The 23482-nt window shown below is 35.4% G+C and overlaps 2 protein-coding genes across 2 annotated transcripts; both read left to right on the top strand.

Moving 5' to 3' along the window:
- The first annotated feature begins 920 nt into the window (after positions 1–920).
- On the top strand, positions 921–4358 carry LOC135599183 (large ribosomal subunit protein eL33w-like). The gene is made up of 5 exons (XM_065094029.1): positions 921–1043; positions 1151–1186; positions 1286–1514; positions 1596–1641; positions 4084–4358. The coding sequence occupies exons 1-4, from the start codon at positions 1012–1014 to the stop codon at positions 1635–1637; spliced, it is 339 nt and encodes a 112-aa protein (XP_064950101.1). The 5' UTR covers positions 921–1011; the 3' UTR covers positions 1638–1641; positions 4084–4358.
- A 15566-nt stretch (positions 4359–19924) lies between these two features.
- LOC135581057 (ethylene-responsive transcription factor ERF061-like) lies at positions 19925–22513 on the top strand. Its single transcript, XM_018824342.2, has one exon. It carries the CDS (start codon positions 21530–21532, stop codon positions 22475–22477), a length of 948 nt encoding a protein of 315 aa, XP_018679887.2. The 5' UTR covers positions 19925–21529; the 3' UTR covers positions 22478–22513.
- The last annotated feature ends 969 nt before the right edge of the window (positions 22514–23482 follow it).

Genomic DNA, 23482 nt, shown 5'->3' on the forward strand with positions numbered 1-23482 from the left:
TCCCACATTAGGTTTTCCACGTTAAAAAATTTGGTCTTACTATATGATTGATTTATTGCTCTATTGTTTATGCTATGATGGTTGATATTAGCATTTTGATATCAAATTAGTATTTTGATTAGGAACTCATTTTGATATAGGAAAATGAATTATTCTGTTTTAACAAGTTTTTCTCAACAATTTTTGTTCTTCCAATGGAATGCATAGTAAAATTAAGAAATTAAAACATTTTTAATTAAAATTACTTGTTTATAATTTTTAAAAAAATATAATTATATATAAATATAATTGTTATGGTTATTATAAAACTTATTCGAAGAGATGAAATCAAATGGAGATCTATCCTTTTCATCATAGGTTGAATTGATCAAAAGAAGAATTAAATTATGAACAAACTAGGTTGCAAACTAGGTTGAGACTATAGTAAGTGATGAAAATTTTCTTTTTCCTAATAAGTATAAAAGTCCCACCTACCTTATGGTTGGTGGTGATCGTATATTTTTTTTATCTTTTATTTTGTTCCCCTTCACCTTTGTTTTGGGAGATATTAATCTTAGCCGGAATGATATATCTATAGATCCACATTTCTTCCATAAGAATATAATTATATATATATATATTCATAATTAAAGGTTAAAAAAACTAATTCATATTGATATCCTTGAAAATATATCAATCTAATACAAATTGATGAGAGATATTTCAGATTTGTATGTTTTTTCTCATCTAAACTAATTATTCATAATCGTGTTGTATTTAGAAGGACGAATACAAAAGTTAAGGGTAAATATGGAATTTTATAACTCTCCCCCCCTTCAGCACGCATAAATGGGCCCATCAGAAGAAGCCCGCATCATTCGAGACGCAACCACGACCGTCCGATCCGTTGATCTTTGCTGGTGGCTGTCATATTTAACACCCCCATCTCCGAAACAGCCATTAGGGTTTCCCGCAGTTGGGGTTGGCTGCTCTTAGTCGGCGCATCGGTCGCGGGCACCCTCATCGGCGGAGATGGTGAAGGGGCGGCAAGGCGAGCGCGTCAGGTGCAATCCGATTTGCTCTTCGAAACCCGATCCTCTTTCTTCTCTCCATTTCGATTTCATCAAGTTGATCTCTTATTGCTTGCGCTGTCGTTTGATCTCGATTGCAGGCTGTACGTCCGCGGGACGATCCTCGGATACAAGAGGCAAGTCGAGTTCTTCTCGGGAGTCGAATTTGTTCCTCGTTGTTAGTTGGACTTGTGTTCTTTTTCTTCTGTGAGAATTGATGAGGATGTATGGATCAGGTCGAAGTCGAACCAGTACGAGAACACATCGCTGGTCCAGATCGAGGGGGTGAACACCAAGGAGGAAGTCGCTTGGTACTGCGGCAAGAGGATGGCGTACATCTACAAGGCGAAGACGAAGACCAAGGGGACGCGGTACCGGTGCATCTGGGGTAAGGTCGCACGCCCCCACGGCAACAGTGGCGTCATCCGCGCTAAGTTTAAATCCAATCTCCCGCCTAAATCCATGGTGAGGCTCGAGTCCCTGCGTTAATTCGTACTCCAAAGATCACATTTTTGCTTAGGTTTTCCCTCGTCTTTGTATCTGCAGGGTGGAACGGTCAGGGTTTTCATGTACCCCAGCAACATTTGAGGAGGTGAGCTTTTACTGTCACCTTTTATGAAGAATGTCTTTTCGAGAAATGTACTTGTTTGGTTCTATTTTCTTATTGTTCTCTTGTTACGGAGAATGTCTTTTCGAGAAATGTCACTTGCTTAATGTAGAACATTAGAAACATCTTTTGAAGTTCCAAACAGATTCTAATGTCGATAGAGGATTATTTGCTTTTGATATCATGAGAGAAATAATCTGTGTGTTATTGTTCAAATAAATCCTTAGTCAATGTCATTCAGATTGAGAGAGAAAGAGTTCTCTTGGAGAATCCGATTAGAGCGAGACTCGAGGAGAAACCGTATGGGCCTGATAGCATCATGCTCGCTACATGGTCTCTGGGATATTAGATGGATGATAGATTATAGGTATACGATAACTAAGGACAGATAGGTTCAAAGGATTGGATTCCCTTGTATCGTTTGAGGACTATGGCGTAATGGTCTAGTACGTCCGTAGTCGAGTCGAGTGAATTATTATAGAGATAATAAGTCACTGTGTCAAAAGGAGTTCTGATAAATATGACTCACAACCAGCTCGATATTGGGCTTAGAGGGTCATACACATATGGTAAGTGTTGCGACGAGTAAATATTCAGATATGAGATATCCGTTGGAGCCCTTATCTTATTGGATATCCAATAAGCTTCTGTATTATTGGATCCCATAGATGAGATCCAATAAAGGCTAATAAAAGATTATTGGGTAAAGACCCATTAATCTAATAGGCTTGGGTAAATGGATGAAGATCCAGTACCTAATAGGGTATGATCCATTAGGATTAACTAGGGGTCTTTATAAATAGGAAGGAACTAAAGGCTCATATGCTAGGGCTTCTTAGTAGTCTCCTCCTATTCCCCTCTCCCCTTTCTCCTCCTCAGATAGTAAGTCTTGAGTTTTGAGGAGCGTCGTCGTAGTCCTACTGTGTGGATCATCGCTAGAGAGGAGAACTCTTGACTTCCATCATCCACTCTTACAGATCTGTAAGGATTTAAGGATATACAATCTCCCTAGGTAATACAAATGTTTTGCACGTGGTTTTCAGTTTTACGAATTTTACGTATCAATCTTCGCACGATGATGAACACCTTTTGGGAAATTTAAGATTTTTGTTTTCTGTTCTTCCGTTGCGTATGTGATGTCGCCTTTAGAATTCCTAACAGTGGTATCATAGTCAGGTTATTCGTGTAAATGATTGGTTTTGAACTACGTGTATTGTGTTTTGGAGAAGCTTTTTGCGTCAAAATCATTGACGCAAAAGCGAGAAATGATAGAAACTATTGCTGCCCTTGTTGCTCTCGCAGATGGCTGCAGTAGGCTTGCTGCTGGCGACTGGCAGCATGATTAGATTTTATTTTGGATATTCCTATTATAGAGTCCATTAATAAAGCACAAAATTGTTAGTGGGACACATTGCCGGTCTTGGAAACAAGAACATTGCCTAGACCCCACATTGGGTTTGATGTTTGCATTCTGTACATCTGTGTTTGAATTTTTAAAGTTCAGACTCTAGCACCTTAACTGTTACTATTATATAAAATAACTATAACTAAAAATAATTAGATTCTGTTTTGGATATTCCTATTCTGGAGTTCATTAGTAAAGCACAAAATTGTTAATTGCACTAAATAAAAGCAGTTATGTTTTGTGCATTTCTTGTTTTACCTATTGAAATTTATAATCATTGGCTTGGTAAGACCAATTATCTTGCCCAAGCACTAATCAATCTCAGTGATTCAATGACTCATGATCTAAAATAGTGAACCAACTTTCTCGATTGTGAGTTATTTTGTTAATGTAGACTGACCACCGTCGTTTACCATGAACCAGGATATGTGAATCCATAGCCATATCACAACTCTGAATGTTCATTAACCAGTTACACGTTACCTTGGTTACGAATGATTGTGCCTGATTAAGAGCATAAGCTGTCAGAACAGTATTAAAAAAATATAGGATGCATCATTCTGAAATCATTAATTATCAATTTGAAGGGAAGATTGTTACATCCAAATAAACGATAAGAGACCAAGTTGTTTAAGTTAAACAATTTTTACTAGTCAACACTGGAGATTTTCACATCAAAGAGTCATCATTCCTTTGTTCTTGTTGAACTAATGTATGCTCTTCCATAATAAATAAGCATATAATTTTCACTTAAAAACATATTTGTTTCAAAAGCATACTATATTTCTTATATGTGATGCATGGTTCTTGCATAAAATAAAGATCCATACAAGAAGAAAGATGGATAATTAAGAAATCAAGAATTTAGATTGCTTATGCGAGAAAAATTGCAAAACTCGATACTTTTCTGCATATAGATGCCTGTGTTGCTAAACATGCCGAGAGTTTGATTGCCTAGTTATGACTCTTGTATACTTTGAATTGCTTTTGTAACGCTCCAGCTTTGTCTTTTTCTTGATCAGGTGAGTCAATGCTGCAGTGCAGATGCTTTTGGGCATTTGTATCTGAGATTTTAAGGTGGATTGAAGCTAAATTGTGTTCCTTGATACTAAAAGTAGCTTGACTAGTTATGATACTTTATTTGGACTACTTACTACTCGTGTTAGTTTTGGGGGTTAATTTGCTCTTTGAACTTAAATTGACTCGTCCGAAAACTGCTTCTACTGTGAAGGGTGATGTTCAAGTTCATCTCTTGAGTAACTTATTGAGCTAATTAGAAAACATTAGGCAGTTGTGATATTGTGTCTCCTTGCGGTTCCTGGTAAGATAATGTTGAACAGCACAGTAGCAGATAGCGGCAATCTACCTACATGGAATTTTTTCACTGTTTGATGTTGGTCCTGTGGAGAGGACAAACCTTTGAGATGTTATGAATTGACATAACCTTTCAAGGTAAGGTAGGCTTGAGCTTCTATCGATTTAATTTCATCTAAAATTCTATCGACATTAAAGTCATTAGTATTTTTGTCTCATGATTTTGGTCAAGATTGAAAATATTGTTATTTATCATATCCATTATTATTCTAGAGTAGGAAACTCTATAAAAATGTGTAATTTCAAGAAAATATTTTATCCATTTTAATTTGGTAGCCATTATTCTTATTTATAAATCATCATCATCATGTTCCCGTTATTCTAAAACACTAAAAATATTAATATAAATAATTAAAAAAAATGTGCAGTAGATGATAAACATCAGACAAATTATATGTTATATTATTAAAATTTTTAATTTTTTTTACGCACATTCTGATGTCGAGGATATAAACAAACAAACTTGCTTAGCATTACTTATAATTAAAAGTGTATAATAATTATTTATATTCAAAAGAATCTTTAAATAATTCATATGTAGATTTTTATCGGTAGAAATATCTTAGGAAATATTTTGGGCTTTTTGCCATTTAACTTATAAAATCAGAAAGGAAAGTCTTAAAAGATCTAAGTTCACATTAATTCACAAGCACATCTAATATGAAAACAGATATATAATCAAATGCAGGTTGGCACACTGTTTGTAATTCTAGAATAGAAGTGGTATTTGTCGATGCATTATCAAAACCAATAGAAAATATTTTAGAACCAAATAATATTCCTCTAAGATCATTTTTATCATTCCATAAATATTATGGTTTGTATGTCATTTATCTGACTCTAAAAGTAATAATATATTTTTTATATGATCTAGTCACTATCTATCCAATGACAAATGAAGTAGTGCATTTACCAATGGTCACTCTAAATATCTATTTAAATGGATATCCAAAGTTTTTTTAAAAAATTATAAATATTTTTAATTTTTATAAAGATTATGTAAAATATGAGTAGGAGCTTTACAAATAAGATTTTTGGTGAAATTAAATGTAGAAATGTAATGTTAAAAAAGAGTTGGCGGTGGTGCAAGAATGTTCAAAAATAATTTTTACTAAAAGATTATTTTTTAAAAATTAATAAAATTATAAATTAAAAGATATAAAACCTAAAAAAGAGACTAAAAAATGATTAGTATGATAAGATGTAAAGCTTATGATAATTTTTATAATAAATTAGGTATGAAAGATGATGAAACATATATATATTGAATTGTTAAAAGTGGAAAAGGAAAGTGTAAGGGTTTAAGTAATATAGGATGCATTAAATTGAAGATCAAAGAATACTTGTTAATAATAATGAGATTAAGGAAAGATTCAAAAATAATTTTTATAAATTATTTAATAAATATTCTATGTAGGACTTATATTTAATAATAAATAATAATGATAGATTTAATAATCATAGATTTATTTATAAAATTAGAACTAATGAAGTAAATATATATTAAAGAAGATTAAAGAAAGTGTGGGGTTGATAGTATCCTTATTAATGTTTGAAAAAGCTTAAGGGGCAATAGAGTAGCTTAGTTAACTAACTTATTTAAAAAATCATGAGATTTAGAATGATACATAATAAATAATGAAAGAGATTTTTAGTTATCGGATAAGATATAAATATATCTAAAAATTAATTTAGTTTTATGCCTAAAAGTTCAACCATCAAAACTATTTATTTATTAAGATAATTAATAAAAATATGTAAGGAGAAAAAGAAAGATTTGTATATAGTTTTTTATTGATTTAGAGAAAGTCTACGATGGAGTTCCTAGAGATTATATTGATATATCTACCAACTATATTGATGTTATTAGAGATATGTATTGTAATGTAGCTACAAATGTTATATAGTAGAGCATGCTAATGTATATTATTTGTTGATGAGATTATCTTAATTGATGAGTGCTTAAGTTGAATTAATTATAAACTTGAGCTATAGAGATATATCTTAGAAACTAAAGGTTTTATATTATGTAGGATTAAAACTAAATTTATATAATATAATTTTAGTGATTTTAGAAATAGACAAGAGAATATAAGTAAATTGGATGGATGAATATCTTTAGATCAATTATTCAACAAAATGGGGAGATCGATAATTATTTTATAACGATGGTTAAAATAGTGAGAGGCGTTAAGAATCTTGTTTGATCATTGGATATCTTTACATAAGATAATTTTGAGACCAATAATATTTTATAACGATCTGAGTGTTAAGCAATTATATATATATATATATATATATATATATATATATATATATATATATATATATATATATATATATATATATATATATATATATATATATAAAGTTTGTATTGTCGAGATCTGAATGTTGAGATGGATGTGTGGGTTACTAGAAAAGATAGGAAAATAATATTTTTATTCATAAACAACTAGGTATCGCTTCGATAGAGGATAAGATGAGAGAAAGCCATTTAATATGGTATGAGCATGTGATGAGAAAACCTCCTGATATGGTAGTCAAAAGAGGTGAAATAATTAATATCAATGTTACAAGGAGAGATAAAGAAAAACTAAAAAATTTTAATATAAACTATAAATAAAGATTTAAATACTCTGAACTTAACTAACCATATAACTTTTTATATCTTTCAATGACGAGAGTACAAGTGGTAAGAGAAACTCATTGTGCTAACGATTTAAAGCCTCTTGATAATAATCAATAAATTTGATCTTTTTACTAAAACTAATAGATAATTGTGACGATAAATCTAGTTCATGATTTTTTTTTTCAATAGAAAATAAAAAATGAGAGAAGTAGGGTACGTAAAAATTTATATAAATTCGACCCCTCTCTATATCAAATATCTTTTTTTTTGTTTGTTTGTTTGTTTGTGGAGAAGTAGATACGACATGTATGAGATGATAGTATAAGTAATCTTAATACATGTTAGCTGTCAACAACATGGCATCTGTCATGAATGAATGAATCATTTTTGACGTGTGACTCATGCGACCACAAGCATACAACACGAATAAACCACAACTGGCAATCCTCTGAGATAACAACAATCCACAGGAATACATACAGCCTTTTGGTGTTTTAAGAGAGAAACCAATATTAGCCAAAAACCACCTTGCTGAAAACTAAACAGCGATGGACAACCAAAAGGTTGCAGGAGCGAAAGGAGATGGACCATTGTTGTTTGATGGTGAAGTCTGTCAGGTTCGGGTGGTTTCTGCAACAACATCATCACAGGCATCCTTTCCTGCAAAAAGCTATAAATGATGTCTGATAGATGGTGTGCAGATGTACCACCAAAATGTTTCCTATAACAACTAAATCTATAGTTCAAGACTGACAAAGAGACTTCAGTGATAGTTTCTGATCTGAGATCACTTAAATTGTGCTCTTATTTCATGAAGTCCTCTGTAAAAAAGAAAATTAAGCTATAAATGATGCCTGAAAGATTGTGCACAGATGTACAACTGAAATGTTTTCGATAATACCTTAAAACGATGATTTACGGATTCTATGAATATAGTTTGATTCCTTGTACAATATATGTGGCCATGATGATTTTATTTGTGTATATATATATACATATATATATATATTTATATATATACATACATATATATACATATATAAGTAAAAATAAATACCGTCCGATATAGACGGTATTATTCGAAATTAAAGATCTTGCTTGAGACCCCTCAAGTGATTTGTACCTAGTCACAAGAGCATAAATTGTTACTCAGTCGTAGAAGCATAAATTATCCCCTCTTATTGGTTTTCATATTCAAAAGATTTTTTGTTTATAACACAACGGGGTTTATCCTTTTATGGTATTTGTGAGCTTTTATTAACCTTAGTTGACTTATATGGGTTTAATATAATCTTTTTTCCCTTATGTTTAAATACATAAGTGTTTATGTGACAAAAATGGGTCACATCTATGTCAAAGAGCCATGGTCATCCTCCTAAAAGGATATAAGCAACTTCCATGGAAAGGACATCACACCAAACTTATCCTTGATAAGTTAAAAACTTAATGAGAACTAGACAAAGTTGGTTAAAAGGGATAGTGACTTTATTTACCTATGCTACCTTATAGGGTTAAGAGGGTGTTTCAAGTTTTAGTTCATTCTTTGGAGGGTTCTTATGGATATGACATTTGCACTACTACCCCATCAATAATTATCTTACGACTCTTATCACCGACTTTAATATAGGTATGAAAAATATTGGTTTGTCTCCAATCCTCCTCTATCTTGGTGTGGTTAAGATAGATACATCTCATGACAGCAAGGGTTTTATCATTATTTTCATTAGCTAAACAATCTTCATCAGTACCGACATCTTCAAGGATATGTGCTAATTCTTCTTTGAATATTTCATTATTTTCTAGGTTATTTCCCATGTGAAGAGCTCTTGATGGACATTGATGTACAAAATGTGAAACAAGTGGAGTTTAATTTTGTCGCAAAAGTTCAACAATCTTTCCTTAAATAACTGTAAAGCATTGGAGGACGTGAATGTAACTTTGTTCTCCGCATGTGAAGTCAATATAAAAATAAATAAATATATTGAGGACTAAAAAATAATTTTTCATAAGCTTTTTCTCGATATAACTAATTTGTAAATAAGTAAAGCGTTGGAGGATGTGAATGTAACTTTGTTCTCCACATGTAAAGTTAATATAAAAATAAACAAAGATATTGAGGACTGAAATGTAACTTTTCATAGGCTTTATCTCGATCGAAACGATGATTGATCGTAAATAAGTAAAGCGTTAGAGGACCTTAATTTAACTTTGTTCTCCACATATGAAATCAATATAAAAATAAATAAAGATATTGAGGATTGAAAAGTAACTTTTCATAGGCTTTATCTCGATCGAAACAATGACTGATTGCAAATAAGTAAAGCGTTGGAGGGCATGAATGTAACTTTGTTCTGCATGTGTGAGGTCAATAAAAAAATAAACAAAGATATTAAGGACTGAAAAGTAACTTTTCATAGGCTTTATCTCTATCGGAACGATGACTAGTTTGCAATTAAGTAAAAGACCTTAATTTAACTTTGTTCTCCACATCATCATCATCATCATCTGTGTTATCAGCAACGGTTGGTTCTGTTAGCATAAAATCTATAATCATGCTATCTATAATGCGAAAAAATTTTTATGCCAAGATTGAAATCAAATAAATTGGATCTAACAATATTACATTACGATACGTACCTTTTTCTTGTTGTTCAGAAAAATAAATCTTATCTGATCTATAAGCGCTCCATCGTCGGATCTGAAATATCAATCTGCAAGGATCTGCAAAAAGAACTAGATCCTTCTCCTCTCTTCCTATCTTTTCACAGGATTAGGGGATTAAGGGAGAGAGAGATGGAGAGAAAAACCTTAATATCTCAATTGCTGAGATGTTACTCAAATGCGCACTTACCCCTAGAGGTACTATCTATCAGATGCGCACAAATGATATCTTTAGCCCCTAGAGGTCCTGTCTATTTATAGGCGAGAGCAGAGGGTCTAGGATAAGTTATTAGGAGAGTTCCTTCCATCAAGGTTATCTCCTAAAGAATCCTATTTTAATATGGACTTCTTTTCTATTAGCCAATAACCATAATCAAAATCTAATAATATCTATAATATATCTTACTTAATTAAATAGGACAACATAATCTAACATGTTCATCACAATGGGGTATATTTTTGTGGTCCTATCTATTCCCACTGCTTATATTGAGATGATAGAGTTGCATAACTCTCCTAGCGATGATGAAGTTGTTTGAAGGGTAGATCACAATAAGGGTAGGAATGTGCCTCTATGGGTCCAATACCAAAACAATAAAGGTGGATGAGCCTACGGAACATTCCTACCACACCCAAACTCTACTTTTTTTGCTGGATTTCTAATTCACAAAAGAATCAATCCTTAATGAACTGTTATTTTTGTAGAAGTGAAGAAGATGAAGGAGAACAACACATTTCTTTGAACTGCCCTTTTGCAATAACAGTTTGGTTGGTATACCTTAGAATTAAAGCTTTTATTCTTTGCTATTTGGCATAGCGGAGAATGTGATGGGCTTTTGAAAGCCATCCATGCATATGCCTTTTTGTGACCAATTATAAACTTCTCAACATATCTGAAGAAACCTAATTAATATTATTTTGGTGAGTGGACCAAAACCCATCACGCGGTGGTACAAAGCTCAAGCTCAAGCTCATGCTCATGTAAGACTTATTTGTGCAGATTCTCAAACAGGTGGAGCTGGTTTCCTCGTAACATCTTCGTTACAAGACAATTCGATAAGTAATACATATAATGAGACTTCTTTGATGGAGTCAAACATGAGAGGAATTCAAAATATCGTTATTGAAGTGGATGACATCATGCAAAAACTTGACGCTCCATGAAAAATTTAAATATATATATATAAGTTAAGATTCATTTTAGCTCATGTGATTTTGGTCATGAATCACTTAAGTCCTTATGATTTATTTGTGTCTAAAATAACCCCTATATTTTTAAAAACGTAACATATAAGCTCCTCCCATCAAGTCTAAGTTAACAAATGTTAAAATTTGTTTATGTGACATATTAACTCATAATAAACTATTAATATAATGATACGTATAATTTAAATTTTTTTAAAAAAATTAAGGTCCATTTTAACCCCTATGGTTTTATTCATAGACCACTTAAACTCTTATGATTTATTTGTGTCTAAAATAACTCTTACATTTTTAAAAACGTAGCATATAAGCTCCCCCCGTCAAGTCTAAGTTAACATACGTTAAAATTTATTTATATGACATAGTAACTCATAATAAACTATCAATATAATGACACATATAATTTAAGTTTAAAAAGAGGTTAAGGTCAATTTTAACTCCTATGGTTTTACCCATGGACCACTTAAACCCTTATAATTTATTCATGTCTAAAATAACCCATATGTTTTCAATAACATAGCATATAAATATCTCCCGTCAAGTCTGAGTTAACAAACATTAGAGTTTGCTTACGCGACATGCTAACTTACAATAAACCATTAATATAATGACATATATAATTTAAGTTTTAAAAAAATTGAGACCATTATTAATGGCGGGAGGAGGCGTCATTGTGGAAGCGACCATCAACAGCAGCACCGAGCTACTATTGCCTTGTAAGACGTCGTACGCATGCAACCTCTCCGACGCTGATGGCGAGCTCAAGAGCTTCCGACCCTACCTCAGGGGGGATGTGCGTCAACCACTCCAATGTTATGCACTCAATGGTCTCCTAGTCCATCTTCCTCCTCCTAAGCATCTTTGTCCCCACCACCTCTCACTTCATCCTCTCTTGCGCCCTCGCCTGCATCATCTACGATGTGATGGTTCAACTCTACCTCACTTCTACCTCTAGCCTCTCCTACCTCTACCACTCCACTTTTGTCCGCCACTATAGCCCCTACCGCTTCCTTTTTCTCAATAAGATGAATCTTAACCCCTTTTTAAACTTAAATTATACATGTTATTATATTAATGATTTATTACGAATTAGTATACCACGACTCTAACATCCGTTAACTCAAACTAACGAAAGAGGTTTATATACTATGTTTTTAAAAATATAAAAATTATTTTAGACACGAGTAAACTATAGGGGCTTAAATGATCCTTCACAAAAACCATATGGATTAAAATAAACCATAACCCTTTTTAAACTTAAATTATACGTATCATTATATTATTAATTTATTATGAGTCAACATACCATACCATGTAAGCAAACTTTAACATATGATAACTCAGACTTAAAGGTAGAGACTTATATACTATATTTTTAAAAATATATAAATTATTTTAGACACGAAGAAACCATAAAAACTTGTGGTTAGAATGAACCTTAACCTTTTTTTTTTCTTTACATTACTTTCTCGCTTTCTATCTCACAAACAGAGGATGTATTCGTTTGTCAAATTTTAGTAATATAGTTTTTTTCTTGAAAAAGATAGAGATCGAGTTAGATCAGAATTGGCCAAACTCAATTGTGCTCCACACCATGACCACCTCAATCCAATCATGCGTCTCTTACCGATATTAATCTCATCCTTAGCTCAGGACGAGGTTACTGATTCCTCTCCACCAACGATGGCCACTGCTTAGATTCATTCCAAGAAAACTTGGGATTTAACGTGATGAGTTTTTGATATTCAATAAAAAATAATCATAAAAATTAAAATATTTATCTATCCCGTCTTTAAGTTAGATCGATGGCTACTCTTGCGATGCAAAAATAGAAAGGTTCTGACACGACGATCCTTACTACCTTATCTATTTACCAAACCTTGCGTAGAATTTGCATTGGCTACGTGGAAACCCTAAACTTCACCTGCAAGATCAATCACCATCAAACAATACAGTTTTGTCATATCCCCAATTAATGTGATGCATTGACATTGTGAAAGAAACAGAAATATATATATATATATATATATTATTTGTTTTTGTAGAGGATTAGTCGTTATGGAGGTGAGTATTAGTCTAAGCATCAGCATTTAATCTTTTGCGTACGTATGAGGGAAAGAAAGAAACAAAGTGTGAAGGATCATTTACCTGAACATATTATTTGACTCCAACAACAAGACACCATTCTCTTCAAGATGAGCTGTTGTCAGCATTGCCAATCGAGGTTTTAAACTAGAAGAGCCTCAAACAAACAAATGTGAGAGAGAGAGAGAGAGAGAGAGAGAGAGAGATGGTAGTAGAACCTGGCGTGAATGCTCATTTCCACTCTGGCTGCTGATTTAGAGGTGCACCAAGAAAGAAAAGGATGGGCTACCACCAAAATCACATCATCCTATTGAATGCTGCAGAAGAAACCAAGTGGGTTTTCATATGAAAATGCCTGAGATGCATACAGATCATATGATTGTCGAAATTGCATTACCGGTCCATCGGTGCTGATGGATAGTGTCGGTGCTCGTCCATAATCATATTGGTGCAGTGCTACATTATGATCAAATACGTGCACCAGCACAAAATTGCAGCAGCATTCTTGATATAGATTCAGCAAGGACACAAGACTATGAAAACAGAGTTGATGGTGGATCCGATGCCATGTCATGAGTCTCCGTATTCATGTCACTCCGCCTGTTTCATTACGAGACAAACATAAATGCACAGATTGAGTAGCTCTAAATTGGTCAAAAAATATAATGGCAAACGAGCATGCATTGACCCCGAACCTACCATACGCGATGAGCCTGCATCCTTGCTTGACAAACCACCTTAATCCTGCTCCTCCAACTTACTGAATTCAATTAGGCCAAATCAATCTTTCAGTATCAATCTTTCATTCAACTAGCTGTACAGCTTGGAGGGTAGGAGAATGTAAGACTGAAAGGTTCTGAAAGGACAATCCACCTACAAGTTCAATCACAATGAACAAATACCTTTTTGTCATCTCCCATCCAATTATTTTGACATATGTCATAATGAAAGAAAAAATGAATCCTTTCTTTTTCTACAGGACCTTGCAGTCAACCTGGAAAGCTCAATGTAGGCGAGGAATAGTCATCAAGCACATAAAAACTCGGTCAGAAAGCAGGAAGAAAAAGAAAGATACCTTAAAGAAATAAAAGACAGATCTAGTGGATGATCTTTTACCTGAATAATTATTCAAGTAGTGTCACATCCCGAATTTATAAAAAGAATAATAAATCAGTAATTTATTATCCATAATTTACATAATAAACTCTCTCTTTTTCTTTTTATTCGTCTTTGAATTTAAATCATTGTCTTTACCGTAGTAGATATTATATTAGCTAGAAAAATGACATATTCACAAGGTCACAAGTCTCTTCCACCCAAGCTTCAGATCTATTACACAATAGTAGATTACTCTGAAAATAAATATAAAATAAAAACACATCAACAACCACACATACTGGTAGGAACCTCAAAAAAATCATAAAAATAATCTTAATATTCATGAAATATAAACAAATATCAATAATTCAATATGAAAATATATCTATTCATCATAAAACTTATGCATCGGAAAAATGATGATAATTTGTTGCATAATAAATAAAATCATGCATCAGTCACATGCAACACATACATAATAACAAAGGCGTACATCACCCAATGGTGCGCTCTCCCAATAGCGGATGGAGAGGCATATTCCACGGGATGGATTCCTCCCAATAACGGATGGAGATAATCCATATCGCACTCCCAACAGCAGATGGAGTGGTATCCCTCACCCGCCCAAGTGGGGACACGTTCCTCCCAACAGTGGATGGAGGAACCGCCTAACCATCACGTCTGACGGCCTGCTAATCCCCGAAGGGAATCACTATACCTGCCCTCGGTAGGGATACATAAACATCCATGATAATTCATTTACACTCATTCAATCACTCACGCATACATCAAGAAATCAATATGATTAAATATTATGGGAGACTATACTTGATGTAAATCTACTAGACTATGTTCATTGGTGGCTCCGCACTATGATAGGCCCGTAGCTCCTTTCACAGGTTGCACTCCCAATGTGAACTACTAGTCTAGTCAATCTACTACATAATACTTATCATATCAATATCATAAACATAGAAAACCAATAATCATTTTCAAATGACATCTTCAGATAAAACCTTTAAATTCATCCTATCATAAAAGCATTAAATATCAATATCTCAATAGTCCTCAATCAATCAAAACCCTAATTGGAATAGCTTAATTGACTTAAATCAAACTCAATTCGATTATGATCTAACGGAACCAATATCAAATCATTATGGAACCGGTCTAAAATCACCCTAAACCGGTCTAATTAGATTTGATTGATCTCGATTAGGTCAAATAGGTTTGAACCAGTTTTAATGAGCTCAAACCTATTTGATTTAACTGATCAAACCTATTTGATTTCGTCAATTAATGAGCTCAAATCAATAGAGAAGGAGATTGGACTATGTCGTATAGTATTGATCCAAACCAAACCAACCCACTTGAGTCTTGGGCGGGTCATATACATTGCATATACCTGTTCCAAATACTAGGTTGAGTTGAGGTACGATGGGCTATATAAAAGGAGCGACGATATGTCTAATACCAATCGCGTAGCTAGGCAGGCTTAACTTCATGGACTAGGCTAAGCCTCACTTATAAGTTAGGCTGGGCCTTACCATTTAACTAGGTCATGCTTGGCTCACGAATTGATCATAGACACATGAGCTGAGGTCGTATCTGACCACCTAGACTGAGTTGTACCTAACCACATAAGCTGGCCCATGCTTAGCCACATGGTTAGGTCGTACCTTACCATATGAATTGAGTTATACATGACCACATGAACTGGATTGTATCTAGCCACATGAGCTGGTCCATGCCTAACCACATGGTTGGGTCGTACCTTACCGCATGGGTTGGGTCCTACATGGCCATATGGATTAGATCGTACCTAGCCACATGGATTGGGTCATGCCTAACCACATGGGCTAGATTGTACTTAATCACATAAGCTAGGTTGTACATGATCACATGGTCTGAGTCGATTCGATCTGATCGATCAAATTAACTCAAGTCAGACCCCAATTAGACTCCTCTTATCAAATTAGATTTTAATATTTAAAATTATTAAATAATTACTCAAATACATTAATTAAACATTTAAATTCATGATCTAAAACTAATTACATTACAGAAATTCACACATAATTCTTGAAACATAGATATAACTAATTAAATAAATTAGAACTATTATACTAAATAAAAATTTTAATAATTAAATCAATATTAAAATTCACTTAAGCTTAAAAGATCAATACAAATCAAATAATTAATCTAACATCACAAATCAATTATTATTATTTAAAAATAATAAAATTTCGAAATTAAAACATCATCATTCATTATAAAATTGTAACAATCTCAATGTCAAGATTTCAAAACACAAATCAAAGCTAATTAAAAAGAAAGGATCCTACCTCTCTTCGATTATCCCTTCTTTGATATCATCTCTCCAGAAAGTTATCTCCTTAATCCTCCTATTGTTAGGCCTAATAGAGAATGAAGGATGAATAGTCCCTTTATATAGGAGAAGATGAGATCTCCCCGAAAGGTAATGTAATAATTTAATTTTTATTTTTAATTTATTTTACATTTGCTTTCACACAAAAAAAAAAGTAATATAATATTTATTTCTTATAGTTCACACACAAAAAATGGAATGTAAACTATTTACTTCCTAAATATCAAATCACTCATTAGGAAATAAATCAATTAATAATTTAATTGATTAGTAGAATTCCTAACTTATCCATATGATTAAGGAAACCAAATCTAATCATTTCCTTAACTATAATACACAAATATAGAAAGTAATATATCATTTATAGTAATTAATATATGTTAAGGAAAAAATTATCGGTGATTACAAGTAGAGTACTCCAACACCACTTGCACAAGGATTCATACCTAGAATCTTTTCAAGATGAGCTGCCCATCATTGTCACCAAGACAACCATGGCCATCAAGGTTCAAACTAGAATAGGCTTACAAAACAAATGAGGGAGGAGGATGGAAGGAGGGATCAACGTAAAACCTGTTTTGGTCATATGTTGAAACAATGTCCTTGGCCGCTGATCTAGAGGTCTATTAAGAAAGAAGAGGATGTTCTGCAAGACTACTACCAAAATCACATCAAGATCAGCGAGATGAATTCTGCAAAAAAATCAAGTATGTCTTTATATCGAAAAGTGCTTGTCGTGCATACAAATCATAAGATGTCGAAATTGCATTATTGGTCTTTTGGTGCTGATGTATCAACGTGGTGGATGCCCATCCATGATCATATTGGTGCAGTGTTATGTTAACATCATATAGGTGCACCAGTGCATCTTTGTAGCATCATCCTCAATCTAGTTGCATCAAGAGCACAATCATCACGCAAGTGGATGCGCTCTATGTTGCCCATTCTCATCTTAATTGCTGAAGCTCAACATGATGAAAGCAGAGTGCATGATGGATCCATGCCATGTTATGATCCTCTGCGTCCATAGCACTTTGCCTGTTTCATCATAAGAAAGCACATCACAAGAATTGATTCCTCGTGTCAACAAAGATGCCAATTAGCTTCTCATCTTTCAATTTTTTCCAACTCCTTACTTTTTAGGTTTCAGTTGTTTGGCCTTTTACATGCCTGTTTTCACAGTGCAATTTATAGGCCAAAGTGCAATGGCTTGTGCATGGAACACTAAATGAGTGATTTGACACTGTTACATATGGGAAGTTCATGAACCAATCATGTTCCCACAACAAAAATTCATTCCCATCTCATTAAATTCCTTCAAATGAACTAACTTGACATGATTTAAACTACCTAGACTTGTGGTTTGTTGATTCTAGACTTGGTAGTTTGATCGTACAAGTCATACGCTATCCTAAGATGAGAAGGTAAAAAATTGGTCCTCATGTTCTTTCTAGGCATGTTACTTCATGCATAACAGGAAAAATTTTGAGAGAGAGAGAGTGATATTTTGCTCAGTAATCCTACCAAAGGACGGACCTCTAAACAGTGATCAAAAGGCAGTAGCAGCATGAAGAATTCAGTCAAGTCTGCTATGGGAATCTGCATTTTTCTCCTGGGAACCATGACCGATCCATTTTCTTGAGAAAAATGAAAAAAATAATATTGTCATTTCGTAAGAAGTGAAATGAAATAGCAAAATAGAAACAAGTCATAGAATAAATATGACAGAAGAGATAATATTCACAGCATAAAGTATAATCCAAACCAAACCTGAAGGTCCAGTACTTACAAACTGAATTTTTTGTCGTGTGTATGCGTGAATTTGTGCTTCCGTTAAATTTATGTTCATGAACTAGAATCAATAGTTATTGTCTCCATCTACATACTGTTGCCACCATTTGTCACCTATATAAAGCTGCTTTTGCGGTTTCATGCATCCCTCATGCCTTGACCTAATGACTTCGTGCAATTTAAAGTCCTTCACAATTTCTGCAGATCCAACTGTCCCTCCAACTTCTCGATATCAACCATTACATCAACCTCATCTGTGGTCGCAATTCTCCACTCATATGAACCTCACATGTGGAGATGTAAGAGGTGTCCTATGGGACTGACATGAGATGATGATGGACCACTGATCATGATAAGAGGCGATGGTAGAGGGACATTTCAGATGCAGCTGTGAAACTGTACCAACATAAGAAAAGATGCTTAAACTTTAATGCTTTGTTTAAGAAAGATAAAACCACTTAATCTACTTGGTGATTAACTGCATCATCTCAGACCCCAAATACAAAGTAGTAATTGCTTCTGATGAATGGTGAGAGTTGAAGGGTCTAAAGATAAGTGTACTGAAGTGACAAGCCACAGCCCAGAAAAGGTTCCTTCACATAGACAACTACTTGGAAGCTCAATCTTGGCTTGCATAAAGGAGACTATGCCTTTCCTTTGTTTTCCCTAAAAAAGAGACAAACAACACTCTGACAAGGACATGCAACCTCATATTATTATTTTTTTTCAAATTGGTTCCGAGTTCAGATTGTCTCCAATTAGGAGAATTAATATCCTTGCACAGAGATTTACGGTAACAGCTTATTCATGTAATCCTCACATCTCAATCACCCACTAATTATGAGGTGATAAACGGTTGGACCACATGTTTACAAGTACATCCATGGACCACTAAACCAATGAACAACAGGTGGTTGAGTCTTGTAGTATCAAATCATGAATTTTTTTTTCCATCCAAAATATTTCGACATGAGAAACGAAAATAATTCTCACCCACAGTTGAAAGGAGGAAAGCAACTTGAATCATTCATTCCGTTCGGAGGTGAATCCCTAACTTCATCCACTCAAACAGGGGAAGGTGAGATTCATTCAAACAAATCGATGATTCAACCTTTTTCTCAAAGGTTAACATTTACTTTTAAGCTCAGTATAAGTGTTTTTCTCATACTGTAACAGATGGTAAACTTAGTAGAGGCAACACCACATCCAATATGATAAGGTCCTGTATACTTTCAATAGGTAGAAAGAAAAGATTTAAATCCTGCTTGATATCAGTCTTAGCAACAGGTTAAACTCCTACGGTATGGGTATATCTGACAATATACTGATCTGTATTGTTATGTATCACCAAAAGATAATAAGAAAATCAGATACCGATCGATACTAGCGTATATTGTCTATATTGGTTCTTGGTCATAATAAAATTGATCGATATGTACCGATCCAACTGGTGTTGGATTCTTTGAAGAAAGCTTGTATTCCTTAACTAATCGATTGGAGATTATGAGAATTCCAACATTAAATCATGTTCAGTCAGAGAATATTGAGACAGATATGCAAAGGAAATAGAGCACATTATTTAAGTTAACTGAATCAATATAGAAATCTTACTGGGTGATGTGGTCTAGCCGGATATGTGGCTTATGTGTGTGATTCCCACTACACCAAGGTTATAATAGACCACAACACCTAAAAGATAAGACTTATTAAAATACAACTTGCCTTTTTATCAAAATGTAATTTATAAAAATAAAATTGTTCTCACAATTATCGAGTTGCATCAACTATTATCAGCTTGAATGGTTCAACCAGCCAATTCTAAAAGAAGTACCTTTTTCTAACTTTCTATGAATTTTAATTCATCCTGATTGAGATGGGAGAAAAGAGAGAAAACATCTTTTGAGAGATAAGGGAGGAAAAATCTTTTGGGCATTACTATTGGCTTGGTTTGTTTTGTGTTTTTGGAAAGCTGGGCAATACGATAACTGGATTAGGTGCAGAAATAACCACATATGCAACTCTTTATTAATGTAAGAAGCTCTGTGAGCTTATGTTGCATGGTTTGGGTTTCGATGATTCAAACAAAGAGGAGAAGTTCGACCAACATGTTTTATTCACAAAATTCTTGAAGTTTGTTTTTTTTTTGTTTTTGAGGGGCAATTTTCTTACCATTTGATTTAGATTCCTTTTAAATACAGATGTCAAACTGAATTAGTAATTATGACTGCATTATCCTTAGGGCAATCAAGTCATGTGAAGGTATAAATTCAGGAAATTCACATATGGACCCTCCTCCACTAGAGGGAACATCACATATGATCCTATAAAATCTAAGATGAAAAAAACTAAGCTTATAGTAGATAGCTTCTTCATTACGATCATATGGAAACTAAGTTGAGCTAAACAAAGCTTACAGTAGTTTGATGCTCTAGAAGAAGCAAAAGTAGCATTTTGATAGGATTCCAAGCTGAGCTAAACTAAGCTGACAGTAGCTTCATGCATTAAAGAAAGCAAAATTTGTACCTAGGTAGCATCATCCTATAGAGACCAAGTTCAGCTAAAGGAAGCTCAACCGAATCAAGCTAGCACAATCCTATAGAGACCAAGTTCAGCTAAAGTAAGCTCAACTGAATCAAGCTAATTAAAGCTACAGAATCCAAAGCCAGAGGTTGATGAAATCAAGCACAGCTGGACCTAATAAATGCCCAAAAACTAGCTTTTGAACTTCAATTGCCGAACAAAAGCAGAAGCCCTGTTCCACCATTGGACAAGGTGAGCCCCTCATCCCCAACATTATGCCACACTCTTCCTTCGGGAGATCCTCTGTGCCCAAAATCTCCTTGATTTCTTTTGTGTGATAATACAGAGATCATAGGATTTGGGATATAGTGGGAATATGAAAATGAGCTACAGTTGAGATCTGACAACTCTCTGCTTATAAATATCCACCTCCACTTCTACTCCAGCATCAGAAATCATCTCTCTTCCACTCGCAAATATAATTCTGTTCTCTTGAAAGAATGTTTCATTTTACGTTTTGTTCCAATAGTTTCCTCGTCTTCTCTATCTCGAGTCTTTTAGAGTTCTATAGTGCTCTACTTTCCCTGTTTCTTCACGACTGCAAATCCATTTGCAATTTCTTGGAATAGCAACTCAAAATCCATAATTGACATTATTTCTTGGAGGTGAAGATAAAGCACTTACTTGGAACTGCAGATTAGGAGACAAAGGTATGGGCGGCATGGTGGGCCGAACCCTGGAAACCCCATCGCCGGCGGCATTTCCCCAAGAGTTCAGCTCCTCTCCACTGGATATCCTCCTCTGCGGGACGAAGATAAAGCATGTCCCCGAGAGTGAAGATAAAGAATTTCTTGGAGGTGAAGATAAAGCACTTACTTGGAACTGCAGATTAGGAGACAAAGGTATGGTCGGCATGGTGGACCGAACCCTGGAAACCCCATTGCCGGCGAAATTTCCCCGAGAGTTCACCTCCTCTCCATTGGATATCCTCCTCTGCGGGACGACGCCGCTCCGGGCCGCCCGCTCCGCTGCAGCGCTGTCCATCGGCTCCTCCGTCTACCATCGCCAGGCGGAGCTCCTCCGTAGGTTCAGCACCCATTACCACCATTGCGGCGCGTCCAAGGACGCCGTCGCCTCAGCGGCGGAGACGGGGGAGAAGCGGAAGGTCTACCGGGGGGTGCGGCAGCGGCAATGGGGGAAGTGGGTGGCGGAGATCCGGCTGCCGCAGAACCGGACGCGGATCTGGCTGGGGACCTACTACTCGCCCGAGTCGGCGGCGTACGCGTACGACCGGGCGGCCTACAAGCTCCGCGGGGAGTACGCGCGCCTCAACTTCCCGGCCCTGCAGGACGCCGGCGACTGCCCCGAGCGGCTACGGCCGCTGCAGTCGGCCGTGGACTCCAAGATCCAGGCCATCTACCAGCGCCTCGGGCGGCGCCGTGGGGCCATGCGAGACGCGGCGGTTGGCAAGAAGGAGAAGTCGGCGGAAGAGAAGAACAGGAGGAAGAAGAAGAAGAACAGGGTTTCGTCACCGACGACGTCGTCGTCTTGTGCGCCTGCGTCATCAGAGAGCTTGGCAGGCGAAATGGACGGCGAGTGTTCGTTCGCGCTGTTGCCATCCTACGATCCAGAACTAATCTGGGAGGTGCTCGCTAACTAACTAACATGGACGTCGCTCTCTCTCTCTCTCTCTCTCTCTCTATATATATATATATATATATATATATATATATATATATATATATATATATATATATATATATATATGTGTGTGTGTGTGTGTGGACTGATGGTTGGTGCTAATCTGGCTTGCAGCTGCACAGTTTGGCACCGTCGATGTTATCTTAGGTCATTGTTGACGAAGAAGTCTTTCGATGAACACACCCAACTTTTTAGAATAATATGCTTATAAATAATTGGTGTATTCTACTTTATGTGTTATGAAATTACAAAGATGTGTATATGTCTTGATGGATGACTATATATATATATATATATATAAGTTAGACCGAGGATCTCAATTCATCATAATTTATAAAATAATTAATACAGTATCTTTAATATAAGTTCCTGCAGGCTGTTACGTGCATGTCGCTGTCCCACATGCAAGCCTTTACGCCCTGCAATACAAGCTGCGTTTAGATTCGTGAAAAAGTGGCACCGGAATGTCTTCTCCGACTCTTCTCAATCGTACACGTAGGCGAGTCAAGATTGGTGGTTTTCCGATCCCCCTTTTTGTTTTTTGTTCCTTGGTTTCGATCGGGATAACCATGCCTCGCAGTGGTAGGAGGCCCACGTCTCCTATGTCGTCGGCCGTGGAGTGCTCGTCGCGGCCACAGAAGAAGGTGATGTCGCACCGCATGAAGCAGCATGATGATGAGATTGCACCCATTGCTTTCTCTCGTTTCTTCGGTTTCTGATACTCTTCGAATTGGATCTTGTGTTGCGTCGCAGTGATGTTTTGGCTTTGTAACGCGACAGAGAGAATATGAAATAAGGATGTGATGTTTCCGAGGAAGCAACCGGAGCCCCGTGAGGCGGGCATCGGGCTCTTCTCCGCGGCCGCCTTCTCGACCACAGGCTCCGCCGATCTGATCGGCAACCACCCCGATGCCGTCGTCGCCAATGCATCTGACCATGCCTCCGATGACGCGCCCATGGGTCC

This window comes from Musa acuminata, chromosome BXJ2-1, assembly GCF_036884655.1.
Source record: "Musa acuminata AAA Group cultivar baxijiao chromosome BXJ2-1, Cavendish_Baxijiao_AAA, whole genome shotgun sequence".
NCBI lineage: Eukaryota > Viridiplantae > Streptophyta > Magnoliopsida > Zingiberales > Musaceae > Musa > Musa acuminata.